Genomic DNA, 13471 nt, shown 5'->3' with positions numbered 1-13471 from the left:
TTTCTCTCCCTAACCCTCGCTCACACCCCAGCACTGTGGAATTGACCACTGTGTTAGCCTTCGTTCAGTGGTGGCCCCCTGTTGACACTGTTTCCGCTCACAACTGTACTCTGCACTATGCTCAACCCTGCTATGTTCACTGTTAACCTATTTTGGTGTGTTGTTCACTGACTAATGTTATGTCTCTTTCCCTTTCTTTTTTCCTTCACACCCTGCCCCCTTTTTTATGCTTTTATCACTCTCCTCTTGCATGCTCTCATTTTTGTCATCATTTGATGAAATGAAATGATATTTTGAATGCACATTGCGTCGGTTGTTTTGGTTTTTTGTTTAACTTATTTCTTCACTGCTCGCTCCTACACTTTGTGAATGTGTGCGCGCCGGTCTCTCCTTTCTTTTCCCACCCACTCTGTCTCTGTCTCTACTACTACTTGTTTTGTCCTCTATTTTGTTGGGTCTTTCTTTCCATCCTCTTCCTCCTCTTCCCTGTTCTTCTCTCCTGCATTCCACCTCCATCAGTCAATCTTCATGTTTCCTCTCTCCTTCTCCTCCTCATCCTCACTCTCCTCCATCCCCCCTTCCCTCGACTCTATCTCTGAGCTCGACCACGGCCTGTCAGACATTTCTGAAGACGACGACCTTATCGACGACACCACCGCCTCACACACACCGTTGGCCCTTCCCTCAAACACCTCTTCTCCTTTCTCTGATCAGCAGCTGGGCGATCTAGAAAACCTTGCACAAAATCCTCCAGTGTCTTACCCAGTCACAAGCCCCCAAACATACAGTTCAGAGCTTTTGGGAGTTGAGGAGGGCTGCGAGGCTGAAACCAGAGCAACAGCTGGATTACCAAATTGGTGGAGCTGGTTGTCTCTGAGGGGTGTGGTTAAATGTTTTTCTTTCATCCTGTGTTTTCTCTCCCTTTTGGGGAAGAATGGAAACAGGTGTCTGCCCACAAAGCTACTTTCAGGATTAGCGAAGAAACTGAGCTTTTTTACTCCCACTGTGTCCAAGCTCACTTCCACATCTGCAGGGAAATTAAAGATTTTCACTATCAGTGCCCCCAAATTTATCGTTTCCAATATGACTACACCCGGATTACGTCAAATTCTTAACAGTTTGGCATCAAAATGTACTAATTTTAATTTTATTACCAACTATCTGCCAACTAAATGTATTAGTGTGGTTCCTGCTGTTCTTTGGCACCCAACACGACTACATTTACCCTCGGTTTCTTCTCTTACCTGTCCTCCAATTGTTTCCTCCTTTTCCTCCCTGCCCTCTCTCTTTTCTCTGCGCCCTTATTTCTTTTCTATCCTATCTTGCTCCTCTCTCATGACTCTCTCCTCCCTCTCTTGCTCTACCCTAACCCCATCCATACATCGCTACCTCCTAAACCCTTCCCCTCTGTTCCTGCCCTGCCTGCTAGTTGTCTTCCTATTGGTTGTGATGCTGACAGCGAGCCAGTCATTGGTCTTAGCCCTGATTTTAGCCACACCCCTGGGCCTGACCCTGTGTTACCTAGAGAACGTGGTCTCCAGTCAACGGAAGGCAGTTTTGCCAATGTTCATCACTGAAATGGCAAACGATCGGCCTGAGGATCAGTTAAGCTCTGGTTTTAACAAGCAAGCTTCTCCTCTCACACCGACACACACACCTCCACGCGTCAGGCACCACACTCACACGAGTGTTACCTGGACGCAAGAGATGTGCGATCCTGCTGCATAAATACACACAGTACACCTACTCCTCTCTCCTTTTGACCTCATCTATTCACCCCCGCCGCCACCACCTCCTTTACCTAATATTTTCTTTTTCTCACCATCCCTGCCCCCTGCCAACCCCTCTGTATTGTTTATAATAAAGAACAGAGATTAGAATAAGTAAGATTAAACAAAGTATTTAAACTTCAGAGTTGATAAAGTATAAACACGGAGAAAATATTATTATATTATTAGTATAGAAATAGTATATTAAAATATAGGTATATTAAGAGATGTAAATGCTGTACAGAGACTTGGGAAGGAGAATGTTGCAGAATTTAACATTTAGTGATGGGCATTATTAGTTGTCATCCCCTCTGTGCAGTTGCTCTGTGTTTAACACTCAGCAGATTAATGTCACACTCATCAAATGAAGTTACATAATGGTATCAATTCGTAAAATGCGACATAAATAAGCACTAGCGACACAGCAATAAACAATTTTTATTTTTTTAAATAAAACTAACGCTGACTACATTTTCAGTTGCTGCATTTTGCCTTTGTAGTGCAGAGAAAGAACGGCACTGAAGAAATGGTTGTAGATTAGATTGTTATAACTGTACATACAGATAGATGCCCAAGATAGATGTAGTAACCCCCTCAACCCTATAGCACTTAAAGCATATTGGTTTGTATCTTATTGCTAAGGAATGTTAAGAGTAAACAGTGTTACACTTGCCCTGATCCCTGAGGTTCAGGACTCTCTCCTCAACCCCTGTCCCTTGTTCGCTTTGTTTTAAGTCAAACTGTAACTGCATTCTTGTGGTGGCCCTTTGGTGTTTTCTTGGTTGAATGAAGCTGTGGATGCAGATGGAAACAGATATGTGATCAAAAGAAGTCGGAAAGAATACTGGCATATTCTGCTTATTGCCAGAGTAACTAGAAGTCTACTAAAGCAAAAGCTGGCCTCGGGTGGAAAATATCATAGTACCCAGAGAATAGTTCCATAATCTTCCTGTTTGAATAAAAAGATACAGTGAATCTGACTTTGTTTTGGACACATTATAAACAAAGTATTATAGACTCGTTAGCAGTAACACAGTTAACTAGGTCTACTGATTTCCAGAAAGGAATGCTGCACATAAAAAGCTGTTTAGAACGAACATAAATGTATGTGCATCATGTGATAGAAAAATACTTTGACACAGACTGTGAATCTTTTTTTAATATAGGACGAGAGCAGTCAGTAGCACCTGCTGCCTCCCTTTATTAACCGTCTCAGACTCCTTTTATGTTACTGCTGCTGCAGCTTTGGTGCAAAGGTCACATGACCAGTAGCGCTCCCTAACACCATTGGTTGCTGGGGAAGAAACTAGCTTTTCCCATCATCCATTTCACATTTTTCTTTCTTCGTGCCCCTACCCTCCTCATTTTGTCATGACTGCCATCACCATGGCTACGACATTGAAGGTTAAGGAGGTGGACTTAAGCCCTGGTAATGTGGAAGCCACGCCCACCCAGGTCTGTAGGGTCTGTCTTTACCCAGCATGGTTTTCAAATTCTTGGGAGAATAATGTAGGAATAATAAAATATGATATTTAGGGATGGGACGGTATACAATATTATCGCCGATCAGGATAAAAAATAATCAAGAAAAGTTGATCGTGGTGAATTTCCATTATTGTGATAATGGACAATATCCTCACATAAGTGACTTGAAAAAGCTGTCTACCTCACTAACGTACAGTCCTATATTGATTTCTTGATTTATTTTGAATTGCTATGGTTTGGCACGTCTCACATTCTAGGCTGCAATTCTAGCAACACTGGTTCAGGTTTTTGTTTTTTTTTTACTTAAAAGGAGGACAGTTTGACTCTATGCCACAATGCCAGTATTTTTGTTAAAGGATAATTCCTTTATTTCAGGGGTAAATTATATATACTGATGCAACTGATGAAATTGTTGTCTGTATCATTTGACATTATGGTAGAGAAGTGAAAAATAGAGCCTGATTTATAAAATACAGGAATTATTATCAGAACAGACTCACACAATGTTGCTATTTTGTAGTTATTATTTATTTATTCTTTATTTATGCATGGGGACCTTCTGATTTATGATTACCTTATTTACGTTTCTTAACAAAATGTATGATAAAGTAATTCCAGTATGTTTTAGTGCCATTTTAAGAGTTTTAAGCATATTTTGAGGAATTATGGGGATAATATCGTGAATCGCAATTATTTTGGCCAGGACAATTGTGACATGAAATTTTTTATATCGTCCCATGCCTAATGATATTACTTTGCTAAGGACTAATGTAAAGATGGTTTTGGATATTGAATGGAAATGGTTTTATGGTGTAGTGGAGAGCACATGCAGTAAACCTAACCTGTCTTTACTTTCTCCCTGAATTTACACCTACAACAGTCACTTGGAGCCAGTGAGCTTGCCCCCTCTCAGGTTCACACACTGTTATTGGTTATTTGATTGTGTATTTGGTCTGTCAATCATTTGCTCTGCCCGTGTTGGTTGGTTTGTTGGTTTGGTACACTCTTTTAGGGTGAAGTTGCCCTAGCATGATTATACAGAGTCAGTTTTGTCAGCTACTACAGACCCAATCTGGAATTTGTATGAACAAAAAAATAGCTGAATATTTACATCAACAACAGATGATATTTAGTTATCAGTATGTCGCCAATTATACCCTTTGTTTTCAAATTGGGCCTGAGTGTAAAAACTGATCCTGAATGGGCACTTTCACCCAAAATCTTCACTTTCGGTTGCTCTGCTGTGGGTTATGGTTTCACAGTTTCAGTTTGGTTTCTGGGTCTGTGGTTCATCATTCCTTTTGGGTTTCGCTGAAAGCCCATTGGGGGTTTGTTGGTTTTTGTAAGTGTCTGCTGGTGTTGTGATGTTTTGAATGCTTTGAATTTTGTATGTGTTAACATGGGTACGAGTGCTGTTATCATAACATTCAATGCATATTACCAGAATGTTTTTAATTTGTGCTTGTACCCATCTTCCAGCCTTCATCACAGTTTGAGACTTTTGGCCGTGTCACCACATGCCAGTTTTTCTTCTCATTTTTTCCCTGTTTTTTTTTTTTTTTTTTTTAAGTTTTTATTTGATTATAATTTATTTAATGCTTTATCTTTTATTTCATTCAATGGTTATTATTTTTGTTGCAGATTTTGTTTTATTTTGTAGAGTTCAAACAAAGCACATTCATTTAATTTTATTTTTGGTAACTTTATTTAAATTTTTTAATTAATTTTCTCCACTTGATTTTTTGCTGTATGTCTGCCTTACAGAGTCCAATGAGAGTGTATGGGGACAATATTTATGTGAGGCACAGTAATTTAATGTTGGAGGTTGGTACTGGCATCAGCTGATGGCTGAAAATAAGAACTACATGTTTCTGTGTACTCTGACGCCATCAGAACTACAACTTCCTCTGTACTGTACTGTACAAGACTGCTGCCCTCTCGCACTCTCAGGCTCTGTGTGCATGCCTACGTGTATTTATGTGTGTTTAAGCTATTTCAAGAGTAATTCTAGTATTATTGAAAATGTTTTGGTATGAAAAGGTGTCGGTGCTAATTGTCCTAATTCACATGGCAGCCATTTTGAACACATGGGCTAGGAAACTGAGAATGTTGTCATAAATGATATATAAAACAAATGTCACTTAAAGTTGCACTAATCAATATTTTTATGTGAACAATGGATCAAATGACTATGTGTAATGTGAAAGGTATGGTTTTGTATGACGAACCCACAGATAATTATCACCTAATTCTGCTGTTCCCCTCAGCTCTGCAAAGATTTCAGTGTCTTTCAGTTCATTGTTTTGGTTTCACGGCCCGTAACTTGACTGTTTCAATTCAGTCTCACCCTCCTCATCAGCCTTGTTTTCAGCTTTTCAGCAAAAACGCTTTAATAAATCCACCGTACGCTTCCTGCCCAGCACCAAACAGCAGACAGACAAAGTTAGCGAAAGTTAGAATTGGTGGAGACCAAAATAGAGCCAGAAGTAGAGTGAATATTGGATTTAAATTTGTTGGGTACAACAAATGCTAATGTAACATGTTAGCCATATCAACTTTACAAGGCCTTAATATGTCAAACATGGGATTTTTAGCTTGAAGATTAACGCAGCTTTAAACACATTAATTAGAAGGTCTGCTACACTTAACATTACGTTATTAAATGAGCAGCAATCCCAGGAACGACAACCACAGCAACTGCTTGAATTGATTAGATCAGGAAAGTTAACTGAAGGTTGTGCATATAACTGATGTTCCTTGAGGCACTGAAAGTTTTTTACAGAGTGTACTGACCAAAAGAATCTATGAAATGCAAAATATTTATTTGATGTCTATCTTGCTACACAACAGCACAGTAGAGACTTCCAGGAAATTTCCCAAGCTGAGTGTTCAAAATGGCTGCTTTGTGAATAGGGTCCGCGGTGTGTGTGTGTGACTTTTATGCATGCTCCGTGCATGTTGAATGCTGTTTTGTGACCCTTTTTATCGTGTAACATTTCCAATCCTTGATTGATCAAAGAGTTTGATTATTGCCAGGCAGCTGCGTCTAATCTGACTAATCCTGCCTCCCTAACCCATACAAGGAGCTTTCTTCCTGTTTTCTGGTGATTGGCTGCCAGCGTTGAGTGATGCGTGGTTTGATAACGTACTAAAACAACAACAACACATCTTTTTATGAAACATGGGACTGATAGTGATGCATTGCCAGCGAGTATTTGTAGCAGTACAGTAGTCTACATAGCATGATTGTATCCTGTAATATTTGTGAGCGAAAGAGAAGAAGAAAGATAGATGGAGATGAAATGGAAAGACAGACTGAGAAAATGGCAAAGAGATGAGAAAGAAAAAGATAAGAAGAGAAAGAAAAGGACAGAAGTGTTGAATGAGAAAGTGAAGCAAATAGATACTAACTGAAAACAGTTATGTGGGAATGCAGTGAAGGAGGGAGAAAGAGAGCAGGTTAGTGTGATCACCGCTATCAGCTCCATGTTCTGCACTCTGTCCTGCTGTTCCTGGCCTGATTTAAGGAAAAACTCCTCAACAAGATGGAGAAGCCTTGTTTCACTGCAGCCTGTTTAAAAATACACAACTTTACACACACGCACGCACGCTTGAACAAAATACAAGTGATAAACCAAATGCAAGATTTCAGACCCCTTAAACGAGGCTCCAGTGACGCATGGCATCCATCTTGTCTTTCTCCTGATTGACACACTAATGTTCCTGTAACCTGTTGAACCAAATTTTTCCCACCCCCCCATCCCTCTCTCCTTTTATCCTCCTTCCTTCCCTCTTTCTTCCCTCTCTCCTTCCCTTCCTCTACTCTCATTACATTACATTTATCTGTCTTCATCCTGCCATCCGTCCTTTTAACCCTCCTTTTACTTCGGCCTTTACTTCCCTCTATTATCAATCTTTATTTTTTCTTCCTCCTATCTATTTATTTGTCTTTCATCTCTTTCTTCTCACCCTTCCTTCACTCTCCCCTCATCTATCCTGTGTTCAAACCTTCTTGCCCTCCCCACCTCCCATATTTTTATCCCACCTCTCTTATTCCTACTACCCATCATCCCTCATTTATCCATACTTATCTCATTTACTCTCCACCCCGCCCTCCCCCTTCCTCTCCCCTCCACTCCCTCATTAGGACCATGATAAGACCCAAGAAGAGGTTCTGAAACACCAAGCTAGCATTAGCCAGCTAAAACGCTCCTTTATGGAGGCGCCACCTCCCTCTCCTCCTCAACCCAACCAGTGGGAGAAACGTCTCACCTCCTCTCCCGCTACAACAATACGTGTTCAACAGCAACAAGTGGTACGTCTGTCTGGATGTTTCTGTGTCAGCAACTTGAGAAAAGAAGCATGAGTTACAGGTCATTTTACTTACAAAAATGTTCTGGGGAATGCCCTCTTTGCAGAAATTGCAGTGCTTCTGAATTGTTTTACACATTTACTGCAAAGGAACAAAAATGTAGTTTTGATAGCAAGGAAGTACACCTGTTATCACATGTGTGTGCACCTGATTTAAAACTCGAAGTCCTCTCCTCTGCTCCCTTACTCATTTTCATGTGATGCTTTTGCCATGGTGGGGTTGTCATGACCTGTTGTTGTTGTTTAGAGCTCACTTGATGGACTATATGGGTTTTTTTTCTTCTTCTGTTGTTCTGGAGTTCTTCCTACAAAACTGACTTGTCGCTGTTGCACTGCTCCAATTCTTTATCCCTTTTCAGCTGGACTCACATCACATTGTACATTGTATACATTTCCCTGCAGTACAAGGGTTTTATTCTTTTATCTGTCTATTCAAATCTGTTTCATTCTGCTCTGGTTCATATAATCATTACAAGAGGTGGGGATGGCTGTTTATTTAATTTGCGCTATGCTTCCTCTGTATGTGTGTTTTTGTGTCTTGTGTTAATACTATGTTTTGTGCTTAGAGGGATGTCTTTTGTCTCTGTCTTCTCTCAAATGTTCCCATCTTTTCTCTACTGCTCTGTGTTCTGTGTTTGTGTGTTGCTGTAGAGCCTTGAAGAGGAGATAGCTTCTGTACTTTTCAGTCGACACTCTGGCACTGGCTTTGGTTTGGCTGCTGCGTCTGCCTGCAGTGTTCCTGAACCAACACTAGATGCTGTTATAACCACATTCTCATCTACTTCTACTACTTCCACTGCTGTCTGCGGTCCTGCTGCACCGCATGGGCTTCTTATTTCCCCAACTGCTACACTCTCTGTCACTGAGGTGCTGCTGCTACTACTGAACATTTAGGAGTCAGTTTACTTTCAATTCAGTCCAATTTGCATCTGCCTTTTTATTGGTTAACCAGTGATATAGCCATTGTTGCACTGACAGAATATAGGAAACTTTCTGTGGAGAGTTTTCTCCCTCCATAAGTTGGTCATCTTGAAAGTAACCTGACTCTTTTAATGCCTCAGTTAATTAAAGATGCTTGCCAGATGTGTTCACAAACACATGCGATGCGAGCTGTCCATAATGCCTGCTGTGGATGCTGGATGAATGGTAGTAATCCTTGTTTTGTATCAGGGACCATTCATCCTGAATGACGGGCATGTTAAATCTAATCTAAAACAACTAACAGCTGTGAGTGCCATGGATGTCTTTGTGATAATAATGTGTAATAATGTAACAATCATGGAAATCTGCTCTTTACCTGCTCCTTTTAGGAAAAATATTTCTCTGTAAAAAGCAGCAGGTATTGAAGCAGCAGTTTGCATCATGTTTTTAGAAAACAAACAAAACAAAAGCTGTAAGGTGTTGACTTTGTAGCTTTTAAAATGGCACACAAGACATTTAAAGGTCTGGACTTTGAACTAAATTTATTATGGTATGCCATGTTTTCTGTGGTCATCAACATCTCAAAGAAACTGCTGACTTCAATACCATGTTTCTTTTGTCTGTTTATTTTAGTAAAGCTAAGCTTCTGTGTTCATTGATGGGATATTCTCTTTAATCCATCTTCCGTGGATCTTTTTTATTTTCTATTCTTCTTTCAACGCTTTCATCCCATCTCTTTTTACTGCCTGCGGCAATGAACTTGATACTTCATTTTGAAATTATTTTGATTGTGCATGAAAGACCACCAGGGACAGAGAGGGAGAATCAGAGAGGCAGAAAAAAACAAACAAGTAACAAATTCAACCCTTTCCCCTGTGCTGTGGTAACAAGCATCACTGTATTGCTAACAATGATGATGTCGCTACTGGTGTGTGATTGATGACTGTCATGGTAACTTCTCTGTCACGCAGGAGAGTGTGCCCCAAATGGAAGCAGATGCTGCTGATACCGCGATCTCTGATACCAAAGAACCTGCAAAGGTGGTCCTAACTTCCCTCTATTAATCCATCCAGCCTTCCATTCATGACGCCATCGTTTCCTTCATACCTCCAGCTTCAAATTTTGTGTTCTAACTACAGCCATCCATTCTTTGACTGTTCATTTGTTTGTCTTCCTAGCTGTTCTGCTCACTTTCTTACATCTTGGTACCTCTTTGTCCACAGTTGAACATCTTCATGTTCTTTTTATTCCAAATCTTTTGATGTGTATTGTTTTAATTTCATTTAAGGTAGTTTAATTTTTTGATTTATGTTCAATGATCATGTTATGCTTCTTTTTTTTGTCCCCATGCGTTTGTTGTGTATGTGCGTGTACCTCATTGTGTGTGTCTGTGCACTATGTGTGCACGCGTGCGTGTGTGTGTATGTGCGTGTGTGTATAGACAACCGAAGTTGAAATTGAAGAAACTGTTGTCGTCCAAGAGGTTTCCAAAGCACCCAAACCTGGACTTGTCACAGTTACAATCAGCCCCCCTGCTGACTCACCTGCAGAGCAGGAAACGAGAGAGCAGGAAGTGAAAGTCGAAGAGGAAGTAGTGGAGGAAGCAAAAGTGGCGAAGCAGGAGAGCATTTCATCTGAGAGCGAGAGTGAAGAAGAAGCGGAGTACCATCCAAATGTCTCCGTATCCATCTCACATACACAAATACCGGAGGAGAAGGAAGAGGAGGAAGAGCAGGAGAAGAAACAGGAGGATAAGACGGCCGAGCAGGACGTGTCGGCTCCAGATGCTCTTTCCCTTCCAGCTGAAGTCAGCCAACCTGTAGAGGCAACCAGTCGAGAGGGAGAGGAGTCCAGGCAAGAGGATGCAGAGGCAGAGAAGAAGTATGCAGAAGAGGAGAAAGAAGGTGAGAGGGAGACAGAGGAAAGTGCCGATGATCCAATGGGGACACCCGATGAAGCTCCTAATGGTCTCCCCTTGCCTGAGGAGAGCGTGACCGGGATGGTCGCCCCTGCAGAGGAAGAGGAAAAGCCCAAATTGAACGGAGAAGCCTCTCTGGTTGAAGCAGAACCACGGCCACAGGTTATTTGTTGCTCTGAGGTAAAGTCTTCACTGGGCCGACTGCGGAGCTTCCCTGGGCTTTGATCCCTCCCATCAACAGTAGAAACACCCACTTTTTTTCTCCTTCCTGCTTACCACAGTGCCGGTTTCCTTCCTGCTTGTGTGAATATTTAAGCCCCATGTACATCCTCACACTCATGTTTGTCCTGTGAAAACTAGCCTAAATTGAAAGTTAAAACAGACAGAAGAGTCTTTTAATGATACAATTCACCACCAGTGTTTTGGTGTGCTGGTGTCATGTTACCATCCCCTACATAATTAATTTCAGTCTTTATTTTGATTTTCACCATATTAATACATTTTTAATTTCTGTCTTAAATACTATAATCATACTTCATACCATGATCGACATGCACCTTCCCCAACACCTGCCCCAGATAGTGTGGTGTGTTGCTGTCGCTGCCTCCTACTCTGTATTGTAGTGTTGTGAAGTAAATGGGGCCTAAGTGGGAAATGCATGATGCTTTTAGGTGTATATTTGCTTTTTGCGACGCATGCCGTATTTCACCTTTGGTGTGTGTGTGTTTGTGTGTCCTCCATGTGTTTGGCAGTGATGCTTCTCTTTCTGTTAGTGTTTAATTGGCTCGTCACGGTCACCATGGTAACGGTATTGTGGAAATCATCATTGCCAAGCACTTCGGAAAATGCCACCCGCTCATCTGAATGTCATCTTTGCATGCTGTTTACATATCAATTGCCGTTTTGTTTGCCAGTCATTCGAGTGCTGCCTGTTTTATTGGCTCATGTTTTATGCATGTTCGTCCTGTGTGTCGTACTTTGAGTTGCACGTTGACACCAAAGATGTGTTTGTAGTAGTGCTGCTGTTGTAGCTGTTGCTTGTACATTGTCATATTGTGGGTTTCGTGATGTTGACTCGCATGAATTTGGAAGCTCTTGATTTTTTTCCATGAATTTTGCTGCATTTACTCGCATATATTGTTTTTATACATCTACAACTACTGCTATGGGTACCACTGTGTCTGAATCACTTCCCTTTCAATACAATAATGTCATTGGAATCTGCAGTTAATTGGATAATTATTTAGCACACATTTACAGTCACATTTTTTCTGTTAAAAAAACAACTATATAAACTGATTGACTGAATTGAATTTCCAAAGCTAGTGCATAGATACCTACATGTTTCTTTATATTTCCCTAACTGTCTCAGGTTTAATGTATTAACCCTCTTTCCTCCCCCTCACTTCTCTCTCTCCTCCCTCCCCAGCCACCTGTGGTAAAGACAGAAATGGTGACTATATCAGACACGTTTGCAGCCCAGAAAACTGAGATAGCTACAAAAGAAGTGCCCATCGTACATACGGAAACCAAGACCATCACATACGAAGCCGCACAGGTGCACACTTAAGAAACACAGGGAGCTTTTTATTTTTCCGTGTATCAGCATTCGTATTGTATGCGTGAAACATTTAGATTTTATCATTATTTCAAAGCTTATTAGTGTTAATGTTTTGTTTGAAAGCATGTTCCAAAAAGCTTCCTTTCTAGCAACAGTGCATGTCGCCGTGATTCACTCCTTCTTCCCCAGAGAAATCATTTTTTAGAAGACAAAAGAGTTTATTTAGAACATTAAACATCTAACGGGGATATTCTAGTGGTAATGCACAGTTACATTTCTTTTTTTGTCACCTCTGTTATCAGTTGGATGGTAATGGTGACGGCGAGCCTGGAGTGTTGATGACTGCTCAGACAATCACCTCTGAATCTCTGTGTACTACTACAACCACACACATCACCAAGGTACAGACACCCACAAACACATGCTTGTTAATGCATTATGGCATTACATTATGACTGCTCAAGCAATCAACCCCTACTGTTTTTATGTAATATAACTGCCATACACATTAATCTGTAAAATCTGTGCAAACAGAAACACATTTGCTCTGTTTAAAATTGTATTTGTACTATCAGACATTTTATCATGGTTCATACTGTGCATGTGATATCATGGTACCCTACTACAGTATTTGTAATTTGTGTTCCTTGTCCAGATTTACATGTGTTGCACTCTTCTGTCACTTGACTTTTTATGTCAGTCTCTCTCTTGTTGATGTTTCTTTCTAATCTGCGTTGACACGTTGGACTGTCATGACAATGCCAGCCACTTAGCAGTATCCAGCACCCAGGAGGGCCTTAATAGTTCATAATTAACCCAATATAACAGGCATCAAAGCATCGTTGTTGTATATTTTGTTGCAGACATTAAAGGGCGGCCTATCAGAGACAAGGATTGAGAAGCGCATCGTCATTACTGGCGACTGTGACATCGACCACGACGAGGTCAGTTTTCCACCCCTACGCCTTATGTGTTTAAGCAACTTGGTTGATGGGTTGCTTTATTCTGATCAAATGTAGGTATTGTGAAAGTCTCTCCGAGTATCATTTTGCAGTTTTCTGAACTGAAAAACATTGTTAGGGAAATGATGAAGGTCGCTGCTGACGACTGCTGACAGCAAAATCTTCGGCCCCAGCTTACTTTAATTTAGCTTTTTTTTTTTTTTTCTCGTTGCTTAGACTTAAGGGAACAAACAGACGTCTGGTGACATGTCTGTTATGTTGCTCACAGACTGAATGCACAATTTGATTTATTAATCACTTATTAGAGAAGCCCACATGCCATTAGTTAACACTCAGATTCCACTCATTGGCTGTGATCTGCTACATCCGTCTCTTCACTTATTCATTCATACATTTAGAAAATGGTGTCTTAACCTTTTTATTTTTGCCACACTGTGTCTGATTTTGTTGCTCGTCTTGGTTAGTGACTTTTTCTGTCTTTGTC

The 13471-nt window shown here is 40.7% G+C and overlaps 1 protein-coding gene across 15 annotated transcripts in view; it reads left to right on the top strand.

Moving 5' to 3' along the window:
- Window positions 1–13471, top strand: part of epb41l2 (erythrocyte membrane protein band 4.1 like 2) — a 59649-nt gene that overhangs the window by 40760 nt on the left and 5418 nt on the right. The window contains exons 15-24 of one of the 15 annotated variants that reach the window (XM_044169806.1): window positions 3174–3224; window positions 4135–4167; window positions 5019–5078; window positions 7402–7569; window positions 8277–8492; window positions 9518–9586; window positions 9988–10644; window positions 11894–12022; window positions 12328–12426; window positions 12889–12969. In XM_044169806.1, the coding sequence (XP_044025741.1) occupies window positions 3174–3224; window positions 4135–4167; window positions 5019–5078; window positions 7402–7569; window positions 8277–8492; window positions 9518–9586; window positions 9988–10644; window positions 11894–12022; window positions 12328–12426; window positions 12889–12969 (1563 nt within the window). The other 14 variants (XM_044169807.1, XM_044169808.1, XM_044169812.1 and 11 more) reach the window with 14 other exon arrangements.

The sequence above is a fragment of the Siniperca chuatsi genome, linkage group LG16 (genome assembly GCF_020085105.1).
Source record: "Siniperca chuatsi isolate FFG_IHB_CAS linkage group LG16, ASM2008510v1, whole genome shotgun sequence".
In the NCBI taxonomy this organism is placed as follows: Eukaryota; Metazoa; Chordata; class Actinopteri; order Centrarchiformes; family Sinipercidae; genus Siniperca; species Siniperca chuatsi.
This window is presented reverse-complemented; position numbering and strand designations above follow the sequence as displayed.